We start from the raw sequence: 24219 nt of genomic DNA on the forward strand, positions 1-24219 counted from the left end.
CAAGTCCATTAAGCCTGATTACATTCACCCATTTCAGTGCGTGCCGTTATTTTTCCTACACCGGCACTTAATCTATAACAGGAACTTATGAGAACTTTCAAAAGCAATTTCAGCATCAATCAGCATAGAGTGAAGGGCACGATTTGCTTGTAATTATTTATCGGACGGGGCGGCAGAGGGTCTGACAAAACTCCAACAGCCGACCTTCACCCCAAGTTTCCAATGGAAGCAAAAGGCCTTCCAGTTTGCCATGGAGTCCTCCTTCAGACTCCACGCACACCCCACTGGCCTGCTTACACCAGGAAAGATGGAACGATTTCCATGTTGTTAAGGACCATTCTCCAGGCAGTGTATATATGTCTCACGTATAATATAGGGGTTTCCAAGCTAAGCAATGGCCGTAAGTCTAGGATGATAGAATGTTTTGTTATTATTGAGAATCGCCCCTGCATGTCTCGAATCACCCAAGTTCTTAAGGTTCACAAGCACCATTTGGAAAAGGGGGGAAACTGAGTTTGACCAGAGCCCTCCCCAGAAATTTTAATTAAGAAGGTAGGGTACTGCAGACTTTTCAAATATAGTTGCGGAGGGGGCACAAGGATAAGGGTGAAAGGGTGCACTAAACACAAAATACATTCAGTTTTCCTTTCCTGCAGAAACAAGAGACAGAATTAACTACAAAGCGATGGCTGTTCTCAAACAAACAAGAAAACAACAGCAAAGCAACCATCTGGGTTTCCCAGGATGTTCAGGCTCTGTGACTAGTAGGTGTTCGCTTTCCACAGAGAACTTTGGACATACACCCAGAAGCCAATGCTTGTTTAAAAAAGACAAACTTATGCTAAGGAGGGGGGGTGGAAAGTCCCAAGTATCTTATTGGTAGATGAGTCTCCCTGCACAAAATTAATAGGCTTAAAAGTAAAACCAACACACATTTCAATCCTCCACTTTCTTGCCATCATTAAGATGTAAACAGCTGGTAAGGGAGTCCTAAAGTAATCTCTGAACTTCATAAATGAACCATCAACAGCGTGTTCCTTTTTGCCTCAATGCCACCACTCGACCCAGGTGAGGTGGGGGGCAGGGCACTTCTATAAAAATAGACAACCCACATGAAGGCAAACATATAAATTAATGCATATTTCATGCTCCTTCTATTTCCTGGGCTAAAGCTCTTCACCAAGTCACCTCATGATAAGTTACTTTGCCTCATGATCTGCTCTGGGAGACTGAGTCCCTCAGAAAGCTGGGAAGGAGAGCAAATCCTTTGCCCCGTGGTCAACCTCCTGAAGCAAAGGCATGAATGTTAAACAGCACCCAGATCGATACAAGCAAATATGGCTCAACTACACCATTTATTCAGCCATGAGAGATGTCAATAGCCAGATTAGGGTGATCCATCTTGGTGATTTCCTACTGTCTTCCCCCTGACTACATGAGGGCTTTTTCCTGTATTAAAAGTGTTTGCTTTCTCAACCATAAAAATTCCAATTATTACTCTGAGCGCTCTGGAGTTAAGTTGCTGGCTGGCAGTGGCCTTGAATTACCTGGATCAGTCCGGGAAAGTAGGGGGCTGCAGGAACAATCATAGGCACGCCATAGGGATGCAGGAGTACTCCTTGAGAAGGCAACATGCTTTACGTGAAGGTATTATTCCCTCTGAAGCTCAACACATCAGTGGAGAGTTAGGGGAAAATCTACAGACCCAACTTCTTCGGAACTACAAAGCCGAGAGCCAAATCGCTTCTGTCACGAGCCAGGCACTCATCAACGCCGAGAGGGGGAAAGAAAGAAAATCCGCATCAGCAACTCTTAATGTGAAAGTTTTCTTCCCAGACGCCGAAGAGACACAGCAGCTGCAGAGTTGAATCTACCAAAATGGAAGGTGCTATTTTGGGAACGGCTTGCCTAACATGACTAACCAAATACTCTTCATTAATTTAGTTCTCAGAGAGAGTGAGAGAGAGGCCAGATGACTGAGAGAGAGAGGTAGGCCACAGGAATGGGGCTCTTCCCGATGAAGTTGGGCAAAAGGCAAGGGACAAAGTCTGCATGGGATTTTTAGAGAGGAAAATGAGACTTGTAAACCGATAGGATTATCAGTCGCTACTTAAAAATCAAGTAGGTAAATGTGGGCTCCCTTTGGCGCTGATCAAAAAGAAGCTAAGGAGACCATCTAATCTGTGCTTCTCTCTCTTTCTCTCTCTGTCACTGGCTTTAATTTAATTTAATTTTATTTCATTAAAAAAATTTTTAATATTTATTTTTGAGAAAGACAGAGACAGAGTGGGGCGGGGGGTGGGCAGAGAGACAGGGAGACACAGAATCTGAAGCAGGTTCCAGGCTTGGACCTGTCAGCACAGAGCCTGACGTGGGGCTCGAACTCACAAAACACGAGATCATGACCTGAGCCGAAGTCGGACGCTCAGCCAACGGACCCAGCCAGGCGCCCCTCACTGGCTTTAATTTTAAAGGGGCAATCTGTGCAAATCATACGATAAGAATACCAGCGGGGCGCCTGGGTGGCTCCGTCGGCTGAGCATCTGACTTCAGCTCAGGTCATGATCTCACGGTTCATCAGTTCGAGCCCCTCATCTGTCTCTGTGCTGACAGCTCAGAGCCTGGAGCCTGCTTTGGATTCGGATTCTGTGTCTCTCTCTCTGCCCTTCCCCTGCTCATGCTCTCTCTCTCTCTCTCTCTCTGTCTCTCAATAATAAATAAATGCTAAAAAAAAAAATTTAAAAAGAAAAAGAATACCAGCTAATACTTGCAGAGTGTGCTACACACAGAGAATGAACTAAGTTGTTTACACAGGTTATGTAATGTTATTCTCACAACTCTCTGAAGTCAGTACTGTTACCAGTTCCAGGGAACACACAGAGAAGTGGACTTATACTAGTCGAATCGGTTTCCCACACGTGTACCCTTGTTAAGAGTCAGTGCCGGGCTCCGAACACAATTCCTAACCAGGCGACTCACTATATGCAGCAGAGTACTTCATTCTCTAACAGAACTTCGCATGCTTTCAAAACAAAACAAAACAAAACAAAACACAGATTCTCTGTCCTTGATCTTTCAATGGTCATCTGTGACTATGCAGTGTGTTCATACGAGATGGTTTCCTGTTCCCAGAGTTTAAAGGCATATCCACCAAACTAAGGACGAAAAATAAATTCAAGCCAATATTTGCAATCTTTCTGATGCTTGAAAATACCCAAAGGATTGTCTGGGATAGTTTCCACGGTAATAAGTAAATTCCTCTGGCATTACATGAATTGAAATGCAATTGATTTGGGTGTCTCACACACTAGCTGTGTGATGGTGGAACAAGTGACTTAGCATCCCTGAACCTTGGTTTCTTCACCTAGAAAACTGCAGTAATAATAGACCCTGCCCCATGGGGTCGTGTGGCAAAGCTCCGGGCATCATATCATGGATACCATACTAAAGGCTATTAGCTGTTCCTATCATGTGTGTTGTGTTCTCCTGATGGTCAGTATGGATACATCTTCAGCTTCAGATTGAAGGCACAGATAAATTCACAGAGTCACTCGTGGCAAGAAGGCACATGGGCATGTGGAGAGCTCCCGGTTTTGAGAGCAAGGGCGTGCAAGTGACCAAGTGAGTCCACTCAGCTAACGCCGAAGGCCCAGGGATCACTGGAAATCACCTTCAAACCAAACATCCGCTTGCCACATTCCACCTCTAACTCCAAGCAGGACACAGGATATAGATTTTGTAGAAACTCAGAGAGCTTCAGACACCGCAAACCATATTCAACTATTGGCTTTTTCTAAATCCAAATGTCAATTCCTCCACTTTTAGATAGCCAAGGTGTTTTTACACTACACTAATTTTAGTTGCTTGATTTAGCTGCATAATTACATTTCTAGATAACGACAGTGGACAGCGTTTGGCAGAGAATTCAATTATTTAAGGCTGAATTTTGGCCATCTTGACAAGGTTTCTCTGTAATTGATTCTCCTGCATCAAAGTAGCCACACTGTTACAATTCAGAAAGCTCCAGTAACAGCTGCAAGTTGACCCCTCTTACTTAACAGCCTGATACTGTTTCTAACTTTAGCTTTTGACTATGACTTTCAACACTGTGCTTCTGAGAAGTTACCAACGAGGACAGAGGCATCTTCATGAGACAGCCTTCTCGGGATGGGGGAGCTATTCATTACTTTGGTCAGAGCTGGGTCAGATTGGATTATTTCTCTTTAGTGTTAGAAAATGTAAAGACTATTGGAGGAGGAGGCAGGAAACTTAGTCTGGAAGGCCAGAAATTTACACAATTTAGATTCTTAGTTTCCTAAACTAGCATAGAGGCAACAATATCCACTTACAATTCACCAAGACTATTCCCAAGAGCAAAATTGAGAGAGTGTTTTGGAAACTGTGGAGTTACATAAATACAAAGGATAATTGTATTTATTACCATATATATTGTTTTTGTTAAAGAATCTCATGATTTCAGGGAGAAATGAGTAACATAATATATGGGATATATACATACTTAGCTATACCTTTTGCAGAGGGCATTTTGTTTTCTTTTTAAAAACTCCATAATACAAAAGTTTTTACTGATCCTGAGTAATCAGTATTTTCCCCCACCCCCATCCTGGAAGATAAGGGCTAACTGTTTTGTGACCCTTTTCACATTGACTGCCAGGAAGCTTAAAGCCAAATAAGAGATTCATCTCTGTCCACTGTGTTGGCCTTTCCTGCTTACAGATCGGTGTTTTTGTCTTCCTATCCTCACCACCTCCAGTACTAACTACTGCTGTTCACATTTTCTCTGATTCTGATTTTATATTCACATATTACTGTCACATATAATCATAATAGTTATATTTTTGAAATTGTATGAATTAAAAATATCCTTGCTCTAAACCTACCTCAAAAACTTCTTGAACTAATAGAACATAAAATCAAATGACAACCATTAAACAAAACCTCTTCTTCCTGGGGTGCCAGGGTAGCTCAGCCAGTTGAAACTCTTGGTTTCGGCTCAGTTCATGGTCTCGCAGTTTGTGAATTCGAGCCCCACATTAGGCTCTGTACTGACAGTGTGGAACCTGCTTAGGATTCTGTCTCCTTCTCTCTCTGCCCCTCCCCAGCTCATGCTTTCTCTCTCTCAAAAACAAATAAACATTGAAAACAAAAAAACCTCTTTTTCCTAACACAGGTCCTATTTTTTCCAAATAGGAAGCACCTAGTATTACTGGACTATAATTCTTTTCTCTTACTTCCATTTCCTCTGCTAAAAGACACTGCCTATGCATCTCTGCTCCTCACTGGCTCCTAGGCACAGCTCACGGTAAACAGTCAGCTACCCAATATGAGTTTGTGGTTTTTTGCAGGAGCTTTGAAAATGTAGAGTGAAAGAGACCGTGACTGGGAGACACAGGTAGGCCTCGAAACACAGAATTCAAGCAAAGGCCCCACATCACAATCTAAAGCAGCCACCCCAGACAGGATGGCAAAGTTGTTTCTGTAAGTGGACAGACAAATAGCTCAGGTGTTGACGACCTTATGCTCTCTGCTGTAACCACTCAAAACTGCTATTGTCACCTGAAAGCATTTACAATATGGAAACCAACAAACACTGAAATTTGAATTTACTACAATTTTCGTCTGTCAGGAGATACTCCTCTTTTGATTTTTTTCCCCATCTTGAAAAAGTGTAAAAACCATTGAGAGTTTGAGGGTCATAAAAATGGGTAATGGGCTAGGATTGGCTTACAAACCATGGTTTGCTGACCCCTAATTGAGAGCATGTATTTTACCTAAAGCTCTGGAAGTCAGACTTTAATATAATAGCAAATAGAAACTCCTTCTCAGTTGCCCTCTGCTTCTCCACATGCTTCTCGATTTTCCTGTCACTTCGTTGAGCGCTGGTTCTGTGTCAATCTTCCCTGTGTCAGGGATTTCCATCAGGAGACTTTTTTTTTTTTCTTGGCCAACCTTTCATAGTTCAGTCTCACCCCACTCTCCAAAGAAGATAGAAACAAACAAACGCAAAACAAACCAAAAAACCCGCCTCCCATCTTCTTTCTCCATCTTCCATGATGCAACTCTTTTCTCAGTCACTGTCTCGTTCTTTCCTCTCCTAGATTAAAGTGGTTCCTCTGCCTAGATGAGGTCAGATACCGCATCTCCTTCCCACATCCAAGAGCTAACATGAGGATTACTCTGCTCACCACCAGCCCTTGCGAGGGGCAGCGGCCTAAAGTTTAAACACCGATGTAGGAGAAGGAAAAAGAAAAGAAACACAAGTTTTGGATGGAGGTTGGGAGACAAGAGCATTCAGAGAAAACCAATGCCTGCCGTATGGATTCTGTTGGTTACATGAGCCAAGTGTAACCTCATGGACCAAATCCAGTCTGAGTTGAAGGACGAGGGGGAGGAGGGGGAGGAGAATGCTGATGACGGTGATGGCTTCTCTGCATTGTGCAAAAGAGAGATGATATATTTTTTTATTAAAAAAATTTTTTTACACTTTATTTTTGAGAGAGAGAGAGAGAGAGAGAGACAAAGCACAAGTGGGGGAGGGGCAGAGAGCGAGAGAGAGAGAGAGCGAGAGAGAGAGAGAGAGAGAGAGAGAATCCAAAGCAGGCTCCAGGCTCTGAGCTGTCAGCACAGAGCCCAATGTGGGGCTCGAACTCACAAACCGTGAGATCATGACCTGAGCCGAAGTCGGACACTTAACCAACTGAGCCAACCAGGTGCTCTGAGAGATGATATATTTTTTAGAGTTTATTTTCGAGAGAGCATGAGAGAGAGTAGGGAAGGGGGAGAGAGGGTGGGGTCAGAGGATCCAAAGCAGGCTCTACACTGGCAGCACAGAGCCTGATGAGGGGCTCGACCTTACCAACCACGAGATCATGACCTGAGCCGAAGTCAGATGCTCAACCAACTGAGCCACCCGGATGCCCCAAGAGAGGTGACAGTTTTAAATGGAGGCACCTCATGTAAAATTTAGATTTATAATATCTCTTGAAAACCTGCAAGATCTAGAAGCTTTGGCCCACATTTCCTTGTACAATCCCTAACATCTGGGAAGGATCTGCCTCCGCCACAGCTCAGAAGAATCACACTCCATTGGTGGAGAACCACCTCCACCAATCTTTACCCGCTTCCTTAAAAGAAGCCAAAAGTCAGTCGCCACTTGCCGAACACTAAAACAGAACAAAACAGAAAGCATACAACAGAGCGTTTCTGGGACAATATTAATTGCACTCCCTGTCTTTGGAATACTGACAGTAGTTACCTAACAATATGGATTCATGCAGGATACTGAAACACTCATCCTACCCCACTTCCTGGCCAAGGTGGGGGAGAGAGAGAGTTTTCTACAGTATTCAAGGACCTTCCTCATATTCCTCACCCTCACTTTTCCAGATTCATCCTCTAATACACACTGTCCCTCCTTCTATAAATCCCCTTTTTCCCCCCTGTAAATCAGTCTGGCAAGTTTCCTTGGCCACATACTTTTATAGAACCAAGCCTCTGTATAATATGGCCTGCTACACAGAACTCATTCTTCCATTCTTTCCTGCCTTCCTTCCTTTCTTCCTTCTTTCCTCCCAATTCAACCTTGATGGCCCGATCAAATCTTGCATTTTCTGCGATGCCTTCCCCAGGACCCCAGGCAGAATGAACTACACCATCACCCATGTTCTAGAATCACCTTAGCAAGGTGCAATCATTCTGTTAAGTGTGGCTACCCGTCTGGAAGGGAGGTTGGCTCAGGCAAAGCAGTCTGCCATTCATTCTTGTTCAGCCAGTGACTGTGAAGCAGTGACTAGACAGACAGAGTTCCCCACAATGCTTCCTGGGACAATGACTGGCTGAAATGGCTGCCTTTGGGGGGACATGTGAGTAAAGCTGTGAGGGTACAGGAGTCCCCAGACAACTGAGGGCTGCCTGTATCTCTAAGGTTGTCTCAAGTGGCCCAGGGGCATTTCTGGCACAGTAGCAAAAGCCTGAGTCTCAAAGTTGGAGAGGCTGGGCTGGGATGTTGGTTATGACACCCTTTTGAACATGTGATCTAGGATGAGATCCTCAGCCCCGAGCCCTCGTCTACTCGGGAGTAAAATAAGGCAATATCTGTGCCTCCCTCTCAGGCAGGCTGTTGCCTTGAAGTGACTGGCCATGCACGGGCACTCCTGGCAGGTGGAAGGTGTACCAAAAGGTCCAATGTATTTTTTTCCTTCAGAAGGTCTTTTGTAGACCCACGTAAAACTATTTTTTAATCATCTCTATCCTATGCCAAGCTTCCCTCCTCCAGGCCTCACCGGTACCCACAATGGTGCTTCAGGTGGAGCTTTCTCTCACCTCACACGATGGCTTGCAGAAAGGCCCCATCCTTCAACAAGCAGCTACAGGCCAGCCTCTCTGGCAGCCTCTCACCTTCTCCATCACTCATCATGACCCACCCGTCCACAGCCCCAAAAGACCAGCGCTGATTTGTCCCAGGATAGTAGAGACCTGGCTGGTCATCCCACCCAGGTAAGGTCAATGTTATCTCCTCTACCTCATCCTCGATCATTTTGGTTTCCCGTCTTTCTCACAGGACCGGGCAGAGAGCAGAGGCTCAGCAAGCACTGGAGAATCACTTATGGTGACTACAGGACAAGATGGGAGATTCAGGGATGTTTTGTGCCTTGTCTGAGTTTAAACTGAAAAATGTGTGCTTTGTCAGTTACCAAGAGCCAGTTTTCCCTTCCACATGACCCTAGAATCTTCTAGATCATCAAGAATGACCACTCCAGGGCAACAACTGAACCACAGTTGATAAACTCCACTCATTTCCATTCAAATCCCATCCAACGCAGGGGAGACTAGCATGGAAGGGCTTCCCCTGGCATGGACCTCAAAGATAAATCCCATGAGATGCTACGTAATGCTTATGGTCCTGATGCTGGGGACAGATGGATGAGTTCCCACTAGAGGAGAGGCTGGAAGCATCGAGCTGATTATCAGGGGAGGGGGCAAAATCTTCCAGTGGAGAGCTTCCACAAACTGTGGGTAGGATGTACTGAGCCATCAACCAGCTGCTCCCCAACTTACAGCGACTTCCTTTGTATTCTCGGGGGGGGGGGGGACCAGTCCAACCAGGAAGGTCACATCCTGAGACGAGAAGCTACAGCCTCTACCCATCTTATGGACTAGTTTTGGTTAATACGTGTAAATGAGCTGATACAGGGAAGTTCTTACAAGAATGATGAGTGCCTAGTAAGCATGACTGCTCACCATGGTACCACTATTCCCTCGCTGTCTGACACTTTTCCTTGCCATCTGGCTCTCCTCTTGCAAAAGCACCAGATCATGGTAGTTAGGAGCTCACACTGAGCCACACTGCCCAAATTAAAACCCTACTTTTTACCAACTGCTGCCTGTGTCTTCTTGTGCAAATTACCTAACCTCTCTGTGCCTAAGACTCATTTTCTGTAAAATCAGAATGTCGTCAGTAACCATAACTCAATCGTAACTCATAGGTGGTCCGGAGATTTAAAAAAGAATAACATGTAGACACGTTTAGCTGAGGGACTGGTTCATCACAAACACTCATTTAATAGGGTGCTGGTAGCTATTGTAATGGTAACAGCATTAGCAATAGCTTGTTTTGAAGGATCAAACCAGCCCCAATCAGGGCTCCTTCAAACCAGGAGTATCAAAATCCTTTCTCCCTTTGACCTCTAATAGGTCAACCTGTACTAGGTTAAAGCAAATAGTGCTCACAAAAGTAACCTGCCATGTGCCTTCTTGTGTAAGAGCTTACCTCCTCCTTTTGCGCTCTAAATCATAAATTAAGACATAGGGGGTAACAAGGATGTGTATGTGTGTGTGTGTGTGTTTGTGTGTGTGTGTGTGTGTGTGTGTGTGTGTGGCTTCTGTACATGGAAGATACGATGTTGAAACCAAAAGACGAGAATTCCAATGTCAATGGAGGGTTTACAGGGATGATGAAGATAGCACCTTTGAATCTGGGACACTGGGTCACCCTATTACCTCCAAAAATGGTTATGAAGATGCACAAAGAAAATTCCAGTAGGTTTTGTAAGTGAGGAGGCTGCTGATTATCATTAGAAACTCGAACCCCCAGCGGTAGAGGCAGCACAGTGCTCTGCTTGGTTCATTAAGCGCTTCTTGACCTGATTCTCCTCTGAAAGCCAGACTGACTGGCTGAATGAGCAAATCTAAGAATATCAACCCCACACATCATCTCTGCTGAGATCAACAATGCTTCAGGAACCGACCCCTGACCTGTCTGGGAATGAATGGCAACTGGGTTTGAGAATTTGTTGACCTTGCTTGAGGCAAACAAATGCTCTCTGGGGACTCTCAGAAGGGGATGATAATCGGCTGCTCCCCTGGCTTTTTGCTTTGTGCCCTCCCTGTATCTTCTGCGTCTATGCTGCAGGTCCCTGCAGGAGCTGGGCACGGAGACACTCCAAATAGCACAGTCTCCAGAACTCACAACCGAGCCTTTTTGCCCAAACCCCATGCACATACTCTACTCCCTGTGAACTGGCTGAAACACCCGAGCTCTGTGTGCATCCTTCTCCTCTTAGTGACTAAGCGCCTGGAATTGCACCCCCCAGCAACCTTTGCATAACACAAGCTTCATTGTAAAAAGAATCCCATGACCAAAGAAGTAGGAGAAATTCAGCTTGCCCTCTCTCCCTCTTGGGGATTTATGACACCTATTAACATAGCAAGGCACCTGAGAAGTCCTGCAAGGAAAAAGAATAGAAAGCTGTTTGACCTTGTTTGATCCAGATATTCCCAAACTTACTTGATGACCAATGGACTATCTGTTCATTGATCCATCCATCCATCCATCCATCCATCCATCCATCCATCCATCTACTTGAATATCGGGCTATTGAGAATTAATTATGTGTCAATCCTGTGCAAAGTTCTTTACCCCTTCTCCTTTCCTTTTTCTCCTCCTCCTGTACCTCCTCCTCTTCATCACCACAATTCTACCATTTGAACAAATATCCAATGGTTGCTTTGTGCCAGGCACTGAACCAATTTCATCACATGGGTTCCCTGTGTTTACCCTTCCTATAGTTCTATCAGTAGATTCTGCTCAATTTCTTACATTACAGACAAGAAAACGGAGACACTGAGAGGTGAAGTAATGACAAAGGAAATATAGCTGGTAAATGATGAGTTGTACCTTGAATGGGAGAGGCAGAGCCCTGCTTGCTAATTACTCAGTGAAGCCCTTTGCTGGCATGTGACCCCACATAAATATTCTAAGAAATGCTGGCTTGGACTAAACTTAAGCTGAGTGGCCTTCTTATCTCCTTTACCCTCAACCCCTCCCTCAATCTCAACCACTCCAATAGTCATTGGAGATAAAGGAAGACACAGTAAACCCAGGACAGAGAGCTGGAGGACACTTTAAAGCTTGGGGAAGGACGGACCTCCCCCTCCCCCAAGACGTCAGAGAGTAGGGAAACACCTCCTGAACACAGGAGGTTCAAGGCACAGGGAGGTGAGCTGGTCACATGGGAACACCAGCAAAGAGTGAGCATGGGCAGACAAAAAAGAGGGCGGTCCAGGAGAAGAGTACCCAAGAGATTAGCCCACCACCTTCTTTTGTGATGCTAAAGCACCATCTCAACCTCCAGGGCTGTTTGATCCTTGGTTCTCTCTCCTACTAATGCATCTTCAGGGGACAAGTGGTGGCTCTTAGCTCGTATTTTTGATGCATGGACCACTCTGAGAATTTTGCCTTCATTCCAGAAAACTGCACATAACTCACAAATTTTCCATATCATTACAGGGGATTGATGGCCCTTCTGAAATTCATCTGTGGACCCTTGAGGAGCCTCTGGATCTCTATCAGATTCTTAAGTAGGTGGCCAATATGTGCCTGTGCTTCTGCTAAAGGAAAGGTGTGGGTAGGGTCAGAATCCCTTAAGTTAGGCTCCTGGTGACAGTTCAGGTGCCTGTTCTCATGGGGAATCATGTTGACATGCTTACCGGCACCGTGACTTTGAGGATGTGTGCCTGCTGCTCAGAGGACTCTCACCACAACTCGACAGGGATGAGGTTTTCAAAAAGGTAAGAGGGTCAAACAACTTGGGGAAGTGCTAAGGTATTCCATACTGTAAAAGCAAGCCAGACACTATGGAATCCAAACACACATCCTTAGCTCTCCTATCCAGTAAGGAGCAATAGTCCCAAGTTGGGGTCTGGCTTCTCTCTGCTGCAGCTATCCCCTCCAGCCCCAGGCCAGGAGACGGATACTAACAAGTCAATGAGCGGGTGATAGGCATAGTAGGGTGCTGACCAAACCAGTGCTGGGGGAGAATGGAGGTAGGAAATACATGCTTGCATTTCAGAGACTCTGCAGTCCATTCTTGCAGAGAAGACAGAGACAGGAGAGACTGAGAGCCAAGCTGTGCCAAGCTGTGCAGCTAAGCATCTATGAGGATGAGCCAAGGGGCTGACCACTGCAAATGGTTTCTTCACGATGTCATGGCCGGGCAGCTGGTGGCAATGGAGAGCCTCTGACAGGTGGGCTTTTCAACTTCCCAGATTAGCAGTGCCCTTCTGGGACACTCTGGGGACATCAAAAGAGGAACCACCCCAAGTGAGTCATTTCCTTTCTGCTTCTTATGTCACAATCTATCTTTAAATATTTTTCAACAAACCATATATATCATTTACTATTTGCCGGATACTCTCTAACCCCTTTATATATTTTTTCAAATAAAAAAAAATTTTTTTTCAACGTTTTTATTTATTTCTGGGACAGAGAGAGACAGAGCATGAACGGGGGAGGGGCAGAGAGAGAGGGAGACACAGAATCGGAAACAGGCTCCAGGCTCTGAGCCATCAGCCCAGAGCCCAAAGCGGGGCTCGAACTCACGGACCGCGAGATCGTGACCTGGCTGAAGTCGGACGCTTAACCGACTGCGCCACCCAGGCGCCCCTCAAATAAAAAAATTTTTAATGTTTATTTATTTTCGAGAGAGAGAGAGAGAGAGACAGAACATGAGCAGGTGAGGGGCAGAGAGAGGGAGACACAGAATCTGAAGCAGGCTCCAGGCTCTGAGCTGTCAGCATCGAGCCTGACATAGGGCTCGAACTCATGAACCATGAGATTATGACCTGAGCCGAAGTCAGACGCCTAACCGACTGAGCTACCCAGGTTCCCCCCTTTTTTTGTAATTTTTTAAATGTTTATCTAACCCCTTTATGTACTAACTTAATCTTCATAGAAATCTTTTAAGGTAAGTCCTGTTATTATCCCTGTATCGCTGGTAGGGAAACTGAGGCACAGAGAGGTTAAGTAACTTGCCCAAGATCACAGAGCTTGTGAGTGGTGAATCAGAATCAGGTAATTCACTGCTATGCTACCTGTCCAGGAAAAGACACATTTAAAAAAGTATATAAATTCCCACTGATCTCAAATTGACTAGTGAAAAACAAGCTTTTTTTTTTTTTTAATTATAATACCAATGTATCATATTGGCTAAGAACTCAGATGATGGGGCCATACTAAGCTTAGGTTCAAATTCTGGATCTGACAGTTCCTGGCTCTGTTTCCCTGGGCAAATTACTTAACCTCTTTGAATCTCAATTAATTCACTTATAAATTTAGAGGTAATAATACTTTCCTCACAAGGTTGTTGGGGAGAGTACTCTAAATCATGGAGCAATGTGCTAAAAATATTCCTTGGGCTTGGGTCTACTTTTATGTGTGTGAGCTTCACTCTTGGTGGTTATATTTTAGCACGATCATCTCCATTTACATGAACGCCAGGCATTTAAGTGACTGCTTACTTATGGCTCGCTGTTCGACCCCAAACATTCCAGATTCATTAATCAACAAATCCCCATATTTGCTTAAGCTAGTTTGAGTTAGGTTTCTGCCCCTTACAACTAATAGATTCTGGACTGATTCAACAGTGATGGTAAGAACAACAGACATACACGGGCACAAAGGGAAGTCACAGAAGATACTTTCTGCTTATTTTTTAAACAAACACTTACAGACTTTTCTAAGTGCCAAATAACATTGTAGGCACTTCAAAGACTAACTCATTTAATCTTTTAACAATTCTCTGGTATTGGTACTCATACCTGCCCCTTCTACAGATGAGGAAGCATAATGCAGGGACTTGACATCATTCTTGGCTAGATGGGTGGAAAGGCCATAGCCAAAGCCATGCCTACCTGCTTCCAAACAATGTTTTCTTTCCTCTGCAGGCTTTGCACTACCACGGATGCTGATGTACTTGCTAAGTAAGGAATCCTAGAAATCTACAGAGAAGCGGGCACCAACATTCAGGTGCCCACATTACAAACACTGCATCCATGGTGAGGCATCTACTAAGTGAGTCCTAGGAAAAACTGCATGGGCCATGAACAAGAACTCCAAAAGATCTTTCCAGAGAAATCCCACTGCTGCGGGGCCGTGCCAACACAGTCTGCACAATCTCCAAACTATATTCAGACCCAGAAACGAGAAACATCAACCTGAAATCAACCTACCACAGTCCACATCTCTTCTTTTCAAATAATGTCTGGTGGAGAGATATGTTTTCCCTTTCTCCAAATGCTTCTAAACTTCCTGGGTTGGTTGTTTTTTTAGGTACTCATTTTTCCACACACCCACCTACCACGGATCCAGACTCTACAAGTCAGCATTCCATAAAGTATTTACTGTGTTCGTTTGCATCTCCCCCAAGAATACTGACTAAAGCTCAGGGTGGAAATTCACAGATTCCAGGGTGGCTGTTTGTTTTAGGATTACCCCCCAGACCTCACTTCCTTGGAGACTCTGTGGCTGGCCTCAAAGATAAATGCTCTTTTTAGGACTGAAATAGAACAAAGGGACAAAAGGGAACTGAAGGATTTAAAATTAGGATAAAAAAGGAAAAAAAAAAAAAAACAACAAAAGTTGGCACCGGAGCGGCCTTCCTTAACCGCGTAAAACTTACCAATGATGCCCAACTTTCAGTGTGGTTTATCCCCATATGTTCCCACACTCCCACTGGGACCTAACATTTGCAAGCGCTATTTATCATTCTGCCTAGTGGTGTGCTCATTTGCCTACCTCGCTAAGCAGCCCTTGTTGTTATTTTTATAATTACTGGGAGTCTTTCTCATGTTGCACTCTGCCAGGACTCTGGCTTACCACACACCTGTTCTACTCGGAACACATGGAGAGAAGGGGGTGGGTCTGGCAGTGGAGGAAAGGGGAAGACGGCCTTCCTGCTCGCTATGAAAAGCAAAATCAAGAAAAAGAGGCAGACCAGAAACCACTGAGGTACCTCTTTTTTTTTTTAAAGGCTGTACTCTCTACTGGTTTGTTATTTAACAAACATTCTCTGCTCATTGGAGAGTTAATCAGAACAAATGCTGTGCTGCTATTTTTATCGTTACAAATGTTGACTTATTTAGCCATCATCATGACCAACAATGTATATCAGCACCCCCATTTTACAGATGGGAAAACCGAAACAAGGCAAAGTTAAGTACCTGGCCAATGGGCACACAGAGGGCAAACGGTGGAGCTGCACCTCATGCGAATTCCGGTGTTCCTGGATGAGACGAACATGCCGCATCCTAATCAGCATCACTGCCGTCCACAAACATCCTCGTCACTACCTCCTGCACACCTCCACTGTCACCACTCCCACCGTCACTGCCAACTTGCCACTGTCGCTCGCATCAGCACCACCTCCTTCACCATCTCAACCCATCACCACTACCGCCAATATCACCACTAGGACCACTCCACCTCCATCACCATCGCCACCCCCTCCATCACCACCGTCATAACCACCATCCCTAACTCCAACGCTACCAGCACCCTCACCACAGTGACCAGGGCTTCTTGAGCCCTTTCCACCTGCTGGGCGCTCTACAAACGAACTCATGCCGCGTGACTGATCCTGGTTTACCTCTATTTCACAAATGTGGAAAGGGACCTTCAGAGAAGTCAAGAAATCTGTCCATGCGGCGGGTCAGAGGTCGGTAAGATCTGTGACATTTTAAGGATTCAAAGCCTGTTTTGCCTGACACCTATGGGAATGCATTTAACTGCCATGCTCCCTTTTCTGGAGGCGGCAGGTGGAGGCAATGCCCCCTGGGCATTTCAACAAACTGGCTCTCCACTCCTCACCCACCATATTAGAAGTTTGTTGCTAGGATGTGAGGGACCGCCCCGTGGAGCTGCGCTATGACCTTGCATGTGGTAACTCTGCTACCAAACAATGTGCAAGATCGACTGCTGAGATTCTGAGCTCTGGCCAAGCACCATCCGGGAGCTTTGGCTTGACATCTGCTGAAACTGGCCTGGAATTCTCTTTGGTGAGGCCCCGTACACCCCAGATCAGTCCCTCCTGAGATGTTGCCGCCCTCACCAAAGCCCTCAGGTGTCTCCTCCAGCAAGTTCTATTTGTTCTCCTTTGCCTGAACACCAGCTTTGGGGATGAACGGGTGTCACAAAGAATATGAGGCTTGTTTTTCAAAACTTTCACTCTTGTCCGTCTCTTCTGTCAACTCCCAGATCCAGCGACTGGCATGGCGCACCTGATGTATTGCTGTGGCCTCCTACCAGGGCTCTGCTTTCAATCTTGCCCCCCCCCCCCAATCTGTTCTCCACAGAACAGCCCAACTGGCCCTTTTAAAGGCTAAGTTCAATCATATTTGTCGTCTGCTGGGAGTTCTTATTGTTCTTGCCCTTCCCTTTTAATTCCTTTCGGGGTAAAATTTACCCCCCATCAGTGCTTCCAAGCCCCTGTGGTTTCTTTCTGGCCCCCCTCTGCCTCTTTCCGTTCTCCCACTGTGTTCCAGGCTCGCTGGCCATTACTCCATTCCCTGAGGATGCCCAGCAGTGGTACAGCCATCACACGCACCACCTTCCGCCTCAGTACATATGCTCTCCAATCCCTACCTCTGCCCACCTTCTCCCTCATCTCAGCTTTAATGTCACTTCCTCAGAGACAGCTCCCTTCATTCCCGAATGCAGCTGCTACTATTGTCTGTGGACCCCGCCCCCCTTTTTTTCTTTTACAGCATTTACCACAACTTGCAATACAAACTCGTATAGGGATCGCTTATTACCTGCCTTCCCCAGAAACTTGGAAGCTCTGTGAAGGAAAATGAAGTTGGTTTCCTTGCCTATGTACCCTCAGTGACTAACCCAATTTCTGAGGCAGAGCAGAGGCTAAATAAATATTTGTTGAATGAATGAGCGAGTGAATTAATTATTAACCAATTACTTAAGTGAGGGGATGAGGTCTGATTTAATCATTATGGATGTCACATGCTTTGCTATAGACAACTCGATACGTCTTTCATAAATAGATCATGAAGTATAGGGAACATTCTATAAATGGTTAAAAACACAGCATTTTCCTCCCATAGGATCAGATAAACTCTCAAAAGTCTGTCTTATGTGTAAGCCGCTAGTTGTCTTATGTAATATAGTAATTGCTGGCTTGAATTAAAGACATCATTATTTTGGAGAGTTGCTCTTTTTCTCATATAAAAAGTGAAGGATCCATCCCTCATATTAACACATCATCTCCTTGGCATGCTACACTATTAAGGAGGAAATGTGAGCTTATTTTTTGAGAAATTGATATTTTTCACAAAGCCAAGAACAGCTATCAGAATAAAGGGATGTTTATTTGGGTGAATCACCAGCTTTGCACAAATCCCAAAATCCCAAGTGCTAATTGCATAATGGGTCTTTACAAAATGCCATAATATGGGTTCGGCTGGTTTCTCTGTTTTCGGTTTGAAAAATAGATTGTTTAATAACCCATCAAAGCTATATGTAAACCAAGTAAACAATAGAGCAGATGTTGACTGCTGTCTTGTGCCTCGTAGACATAATTAAAGACAATGAGACACTCACGGAGTCCTATAAGAGAGGACAAAGGCAAACAGAAAAATCACTACAATATGCATTTGCCGGACACCTGCTTTCTTAGTTCAAAATGCTGTCTCATATTTCCTGTGATGAAAAATTTTGGTAACGTTCTTTATTTACTTATGTAAACCGTACATCCTGCTCTCTACTTTTCAGGAAGACCAGACTATAAAAGCTAGCCTTTTAAACTGAGTATCTGCCTCAATTTCTTTATTGCTAAGACCCCAGACAGTTTCCAGAAACGTTTCTAGTTTTCCCATAAGCATAAATGTGAATAAAAACCAGTTAGCCAAAACTTTCACATTTATAAAGGAAAATTCAAGCCCTGGTTTGGGTGGGGGTCTGTTGGGGCTCTATTCACTGATAGCAGTGTTCGCTCCTTCATGCATTATTTAGGAATTCAACCAAATTGACGTGTTTATTTCCTGAAAGCCTCACTTTTTTTTTTTTTTTTAAGTCAGGCACATTTCCCAAAATCAAGATTTCACCTTACACACACACACACACACACACACACACACACACACACACACACACACACACAAGCCTATTGGATAGAATACTTAAGTGTCATTCCAATTTCCTAAATATTCTGTTTTTTCCTTCAAACTCCTACTCAGATTTCTGTTAGGTTTTCAGTTCTCAGTTCTACAGGGGAAAAAAAAATACAACCACACACAAAATGTAATGCATGATATAATTAAGAGATCAGGAGCACAATAAAACAAAAACAAAAACAAAACAAAACAAAAACAAAAAACACCACCACCACAGGGTGTTTTTCTCTGCAGATATCTTGAAAGAGGCATTGAACATCCAATATACCATTTGATCATATCATTTTCCCCTTCTCATTAGCAAAAAAAAGCTGAGGTTAAAATCAGTTTTCTGTGGCTTACTAGACAGGAGAAACTTTCCTAGATCCAGAATCCTCAATTTAGAAAACAGATGTCCTCACTCAATTCCAAAACAAAGCAGAATTCTTTTTCTGTGAACAACTGAAGTTATTTGTTTTTGTTTTTGTTTTTGCTTTTTAAGCCTCAAAACTCCCATTGTTTAAAGCACACCTGAATTTCCTACTGATTTGTAGCAAATAGTGGCGCTCCCTCTGGTACCTCCCAGCTCCCTTGTCTCTTGTTTTCGATGCTCCAGAAGGAAGGGGGATTCTAATGTGATTTTGCATCTCGTTATGCTAATAAAATGGTGTCAGCCCATTTTCACTGACAACACCATAAAGCATGAACACCAAATGGGAAACAAATAGGTCCCTGATAACACTGTGAAACGGACCAATCAACCCTGAAGCACCTAAAATAGATTGTAGTCCTCCTTCATTCATTCTTTATAGAAAGGCAGTGAAAATGTCCCTAGGTGAATCTGATTACACACACACACACACACACACACACACGCACACGCACACGCACACGCACACATGATCTCTGAAGCTCAGGAAGGTTGTAAAGCACTAAATTCTTTTGATTTATGGAGCAGCCTGCACCGCGTTGAGCAAAACAGCATGGCAAGCCGGGACCCCGCTCCCAGAAATTCCTTTATTAACACGACCAGGCCCCGCAAGTGAACAAAAGCACTGGTGCGGGGTGTATAAATCATTAATATGGTGCCGGGCTGTGACTGCATTTCCTGTGTTAGTTGGAGAGCTCGTCAGCACAATGGGGATTTGGGGATTGGAATTGGCTGCGGAGAAATGCACTCCATCATTCTCAGAGCGGAAGATTCCCATCAGCCCCGTGCTCTCTCTTCTCACCTTCCCCAAGTCTGAAAGCTTCAGTGTGCGTTGCCATGTATTCAGCAACAATCCTAATCACTCAAAACTAAAATCACAAAAACAGCTTCAAAGTTGAAAGACCTCCGGACTCTCCGCCCTTTTGACAAGTTTTGCCTTTTAAAGGAAAGAGCCCTGAGAACCCTGTCCAGTGGACGGCGATGGCCCAGCAGAGGCCTGGGGAGATGGCACAGAGCTGGTGACCTGTACAGCCCGGGGCAGGCCACTGGGACAATGAAGAATAACGGGCACATGTGTTGGTTCTGGGGCCAAACTGGCTGTGTTTACTCACCAGCCCTTCTACCTTCATTTCCGCATCTTAAAACTAAAATGATGCTCATCTACTCCCTAGAGGCCTTTCAAGGGGGATGAAATGAAGTAATCCATGTAAAAATGCTTAGTAGTGTGCCTGTCTCACAGCACTCCACAGAAGTTATTGATTATTTCATTATATTCATTATTTTATTATTATCATCATCATTGCAAGGGCGGCTAGATTCTCCCTGGATTCTACCTACATGGTCTTCCAGACAGCATCTCCCACTGCTTACAGAGAAGCCTCAGTTTTTGAATGGAACCGAAAGCAGACCTAAAAAGAAGGCAAAGAAAAAGACAGTTCTACAGAATCCTGAGTCACATGTTCTAAATGGAGACCCCAAGTGGAAGGTTCTGCCATTGCACCGGGAAGGAAAGAATTTCTCCGCTCAACCCTTCCTAGTTTAACTACTCATTGCAAATACTTAGGGAAAAAATAAAGGGGGGCGGGGAGGAAGAGAGAAAAGAAAATGCAGAATTTTATACAGATTGTCGGGATGAAAGAGCCTATCAGAGGGTTTAAGTAGAGACAACAGAACGAAAGCAAAGTCATTTGTAAGAGGCACCTTTGCATTTCTAGAAATTCTAGGAGCGGCCCAGAGGAAGACTGATTTAAAACCAGGAGTTCCCACACTTTGCTCTTTTGCCTCAGAATAAAGAGGACAAAGGATCAGGGGCAGTGAGATATATGTTCCTCTCACTGGAAAGATCCAGAGTCTATAACTGCATGTGCAACTGGACAGGAGGACATCCTGAGACTGGGCATCTTTCCAGGTGCCAGAGCCCAGCACCCAGGTACCACCAGCACCCCGAAGGAAGTCCCTGGACTCTTCCAGGGGACGATCTACACTGTAGCAGACCCTCTGCTACATTCAAGTTTATGGGGACAAACCTGAAGTGTGCCCAAGTCCCCTACATCACAGAATAATGACATTCGGCATGGAAATAAAGGAAGCCCCTGCAGTGTGATTCTGTCAGCTTTTGAAAGTAAATAACTTTCCTACTGACAAGAGCAAGACAATTTTTATTTTCCCTCCTCCTGTCACAGAGCATTAATTGAGCTGTGCAGTCACATTACATCCAACACCACCAGCAGGACTGACAATTGACTGGAGGAGGAGGGAACAGTCACCCAGAACAGGCAGGAGGGACCAGAGAACCCAGGGGAGACCCCCGGATTCCTTGTGCCTTGGTAGGGCCACCAGCGCACTCATAGTGTGGATTTGGGAGAAATGGAAAATAAACATTTATATTCAGCTTTGATAAACAGATGCTATATTGTTTAACTTCATTCATTCATTCATTCATTCATTTAACAAACATCTAGTGGCCACTTACTGTGTTCTGGCAGTAACACAATTCTGCTCAATTCTAAAATCTGTATCACACTTAATCTTAACGGAGGACAGTACGAAATGGTGCTTCCCAGCCTCATTTTTCTGAAGAAACCATGAAAGCCCCAAATCAAGTAAAGCAACATGCCCTTGGCTCAATCCAGTCAGATCAGCTAATTGAATAACAGAGTTGGGATTAAGCCCTCAGCTCATGACTTCTATACACAGTCCAGAGATGCCGATTTTTTTTTAAACCACGCTTTGGGGGAAGCTGGCACCACTTGGTTGTAAAATGATGTGGGTTTCTCATCTGAATTTTGTAAGACACTTGAGATGGACAGCTGGATATGTCCAAAAATAGGAAACGTGGACCTTGCCATCATCCGCTCTGTTTTTAAGCTGCTGGTATCGTTCACTGTTCATGAAAGATCCCTCTTGCCGGGGAGAGATCTCTCAGCTGTCAGTCCTTACCCCTGCATGAGAGCACAGCTCGCTCCATGCCTAGGTTCAGGCAAAGCAACAGAGAGCACAGCTACCGAAGGGAAGAGGGGGGATATATGCTGTTGTTTTTGATAAGGGGAATCTAGTCCTGGAGGTGAATCCTGGGCAAACATCAAACGCCAAAAAAGAAAAGGCTCATTAAGACTAAACCTTTTGTGCATTTACTCATCAGTACTGGGAAATCTGAGGCACTTAAAGCCTACAGCAGCTGTACTTTGTTCCAGAATTGCAAAGGGGGGGAGAAAAAAAAGTCATTACATCCCTGGGAACACACACTAACCTGAATGCTTGTCACCCTGGCTCCAGTTCCTACTTTTGATTCTGTGTGTATTTAAACACAACAAAAAGAACAGGATCGAAAATAGGCTTTGGCCGTTCTCACCTAGAGCCTGGTCAAAAGTTAGAGACTACCACATGCCCTCCTCCCCAGCCCCATCATCTCAAAGCCCGCTGCAGGCTGTAGGTGTTAAATCCATAGTCATTTCCCTTAACCATGGACTCCTGCCCTGCCAGAAGAGGCAACACAAAAAAGAAGCCCTACATCTTGCTGTTTGCCGATGGGTCAGAGGAGGAAGGAGCAATTGTGACAGGGGATTCCTAGGAAATCCAACGGACTGAGCCAGTGTTTCCCAAAGTGTGGCCCTACATCGATGGTTCAGAAGACGGCACATGGATGAGCAACTTCATGGCCCTACCACGAGGACAGAGGCCTTTACTTACTAAGAACACCTAAAAGAGCAGCCGGCACCTTCTAGATCACCGAGCATGGAACAAATGAAATGAACATGGGAATGAATAAATATTTCAAACAACACTGGAAAGAGGATAATATCACAGCAGTGGTTCTGTGACATTTATTTATTTATTTATTTATTTATTTATTTATTTATTTATTTATTTATTTATTTTCTTCTGTTTGGCCAAGTCCACTTTTAAGTTCAAAATATGTTTTTTTTTGTTTGTTTGTTTGTTTTTAATATTAAGTAGATGGGCGCCTGGGTGGCTCCGTCGGTTAGGTGTCCGACTTCGGCTCAGGTCATGATCTCACGGTTCATGGGTTTGAGCCCCGCATCGGGCTCTGTGCTGACAGCTCAGAGCCTGCAGCCTGCTTCGGATTCTGTGTCTCCTTCTCTCTCTGCCCCTCCCCTGCTCATACTCTGTCTCTCTCTGTCTCTCAAAAATAAATAAATGTTAAAAAATTTTTAAATATTAAGTAGATAATACTACAATGCTGACATGTCGGTGAGGGGATTGGTAAATATTTGGAAGGGGATGCTTCAATGGCTGAAATTTGAGAAACACTAGACCACATTTCTTATTCTCAGTGTACTAAGCCCACTGTCATAAGCACCTCTATGGGGTTTTGACAGAAGATACCAACAGGCCTCTTAATGTGTTCCCCTCAAAACTGGCTCCCCTCAAAACCCTCTCTCCACCTCTGGCCCACAAAGGTGTTTCCAAATGTCCCAAGGGTTTCTCCACAACTCAGGACCGCCTTCCTCTTATCTGTTCAAAAGGCATCTATTTCCATCCTTTCTCCTTACCACTCCCCTCATTTCAATATGGCGCCATAAGAGAACAGAAAGCCTGTGTTCTATTGACTGATGCTGAAACGCCAGCACACGACCTACCTCCACCATGAACTGCCTCCCTATGCCTCTTTTGCTCCCTGAGGCTTATGAACCTGCCCTTCCTCATCCTTGGAACACCTTTCTCAACTCGTCACTCACCTAATGTTTTTTTATGCTCAGCTCAGGAAATCATCACCTCCTTCCTGAGACCCCTGTTGGTTCATCCAACAGAAAAGCCCAACAACCAACACCCCCCCCCCCAAACAACGCACTTACTTTTACCCAGCACCCTATTTGTTCCCTGCAGAACACTCCCCACAGTCTTTGAAAATGCCTTCTGGATTCACTTACTTTTGTATCATCTACTCTTTTAGTGGAACGTCCATTCATGGTGGCAGGGACATCTCCTAACTGATTTGCTGCAATATTCTCAGTGTGAGGTAAACTTTTTGTTTTTTTTTTGCACGGCCAGATGAAAGAATGAATTAGAGGACTGAATGTGCTATCATATGTATCTGTGGAAAGCACTGGAAATCACTTGCTCCCCTTGCTTACAAGGTTCTAGAAAGTCCAAATGTGCACATGCATTCATTCATTTCTCACTTTAGTTTTTCACAGAGTATCTACTATGTATTAGACTTTACTCTAGGCATTGTGGGTACAGTACCAGAATGGAGACATCTCTGCCATCATGCTGCTTATAGTCTAATAGGTCAGAAAAAGCATGGCAAAAGTGCTCTGTAAGTGTCCGGTGCTTAACAAATATAAGAAATGTAAATTAGCAAGAGA

At 44.5% G+C, this 24219-nt stretch overlaps 1 protein-coding gene across 7 annotated transcripts in view; it reads right to left on the minus strand.

Annotated features, from left to right (window-relative positions):
- The window catches only part of RBFOX1 (RNA binding fox-1 homolog 1), a 2060838-nt gene that overhangs the window by 348005 nt on the left and 1688614 nt on the right, over positions 1 to 24219 (minus strand). Inside the window, exon 1 of one of the 7 annotated variants that reach the window (XM_023246535.2) lies at positions 1548 to 1862. The exons of 5 other annotated variants lie outside the window; for them this stretch is intronic. In XM_023246535.2, the coding sequence (XP_023102303.1) occupies positions 1548 to 1634 (87 nt within the window). In that variant the 5' untranslated portion in view covers positions 1635 to 1862. Of the gene's footprint in view, positions 1 to 1547; positions 1870 to 24219 lie in introns of those variants that run through there. One more of the 7 variants, XM_023246534.2, reaches the window with a different exon arrangement.

This window comes from Felis catus, chromosome E3 (genome assembly GCF_018350175.1).
Source record: "Felis catus isolate Fca126 chromosome E3, F.catus_Fca126_mat1.0, whole genome shotgun sequence".
In the NCBI taxonomy this organism is placed as follows: domain Eukaryota; kingdom Metazoa; phylum Chordata; class Mammalia; order Carnivora; family Felidae; genus Felis; species Felis catus.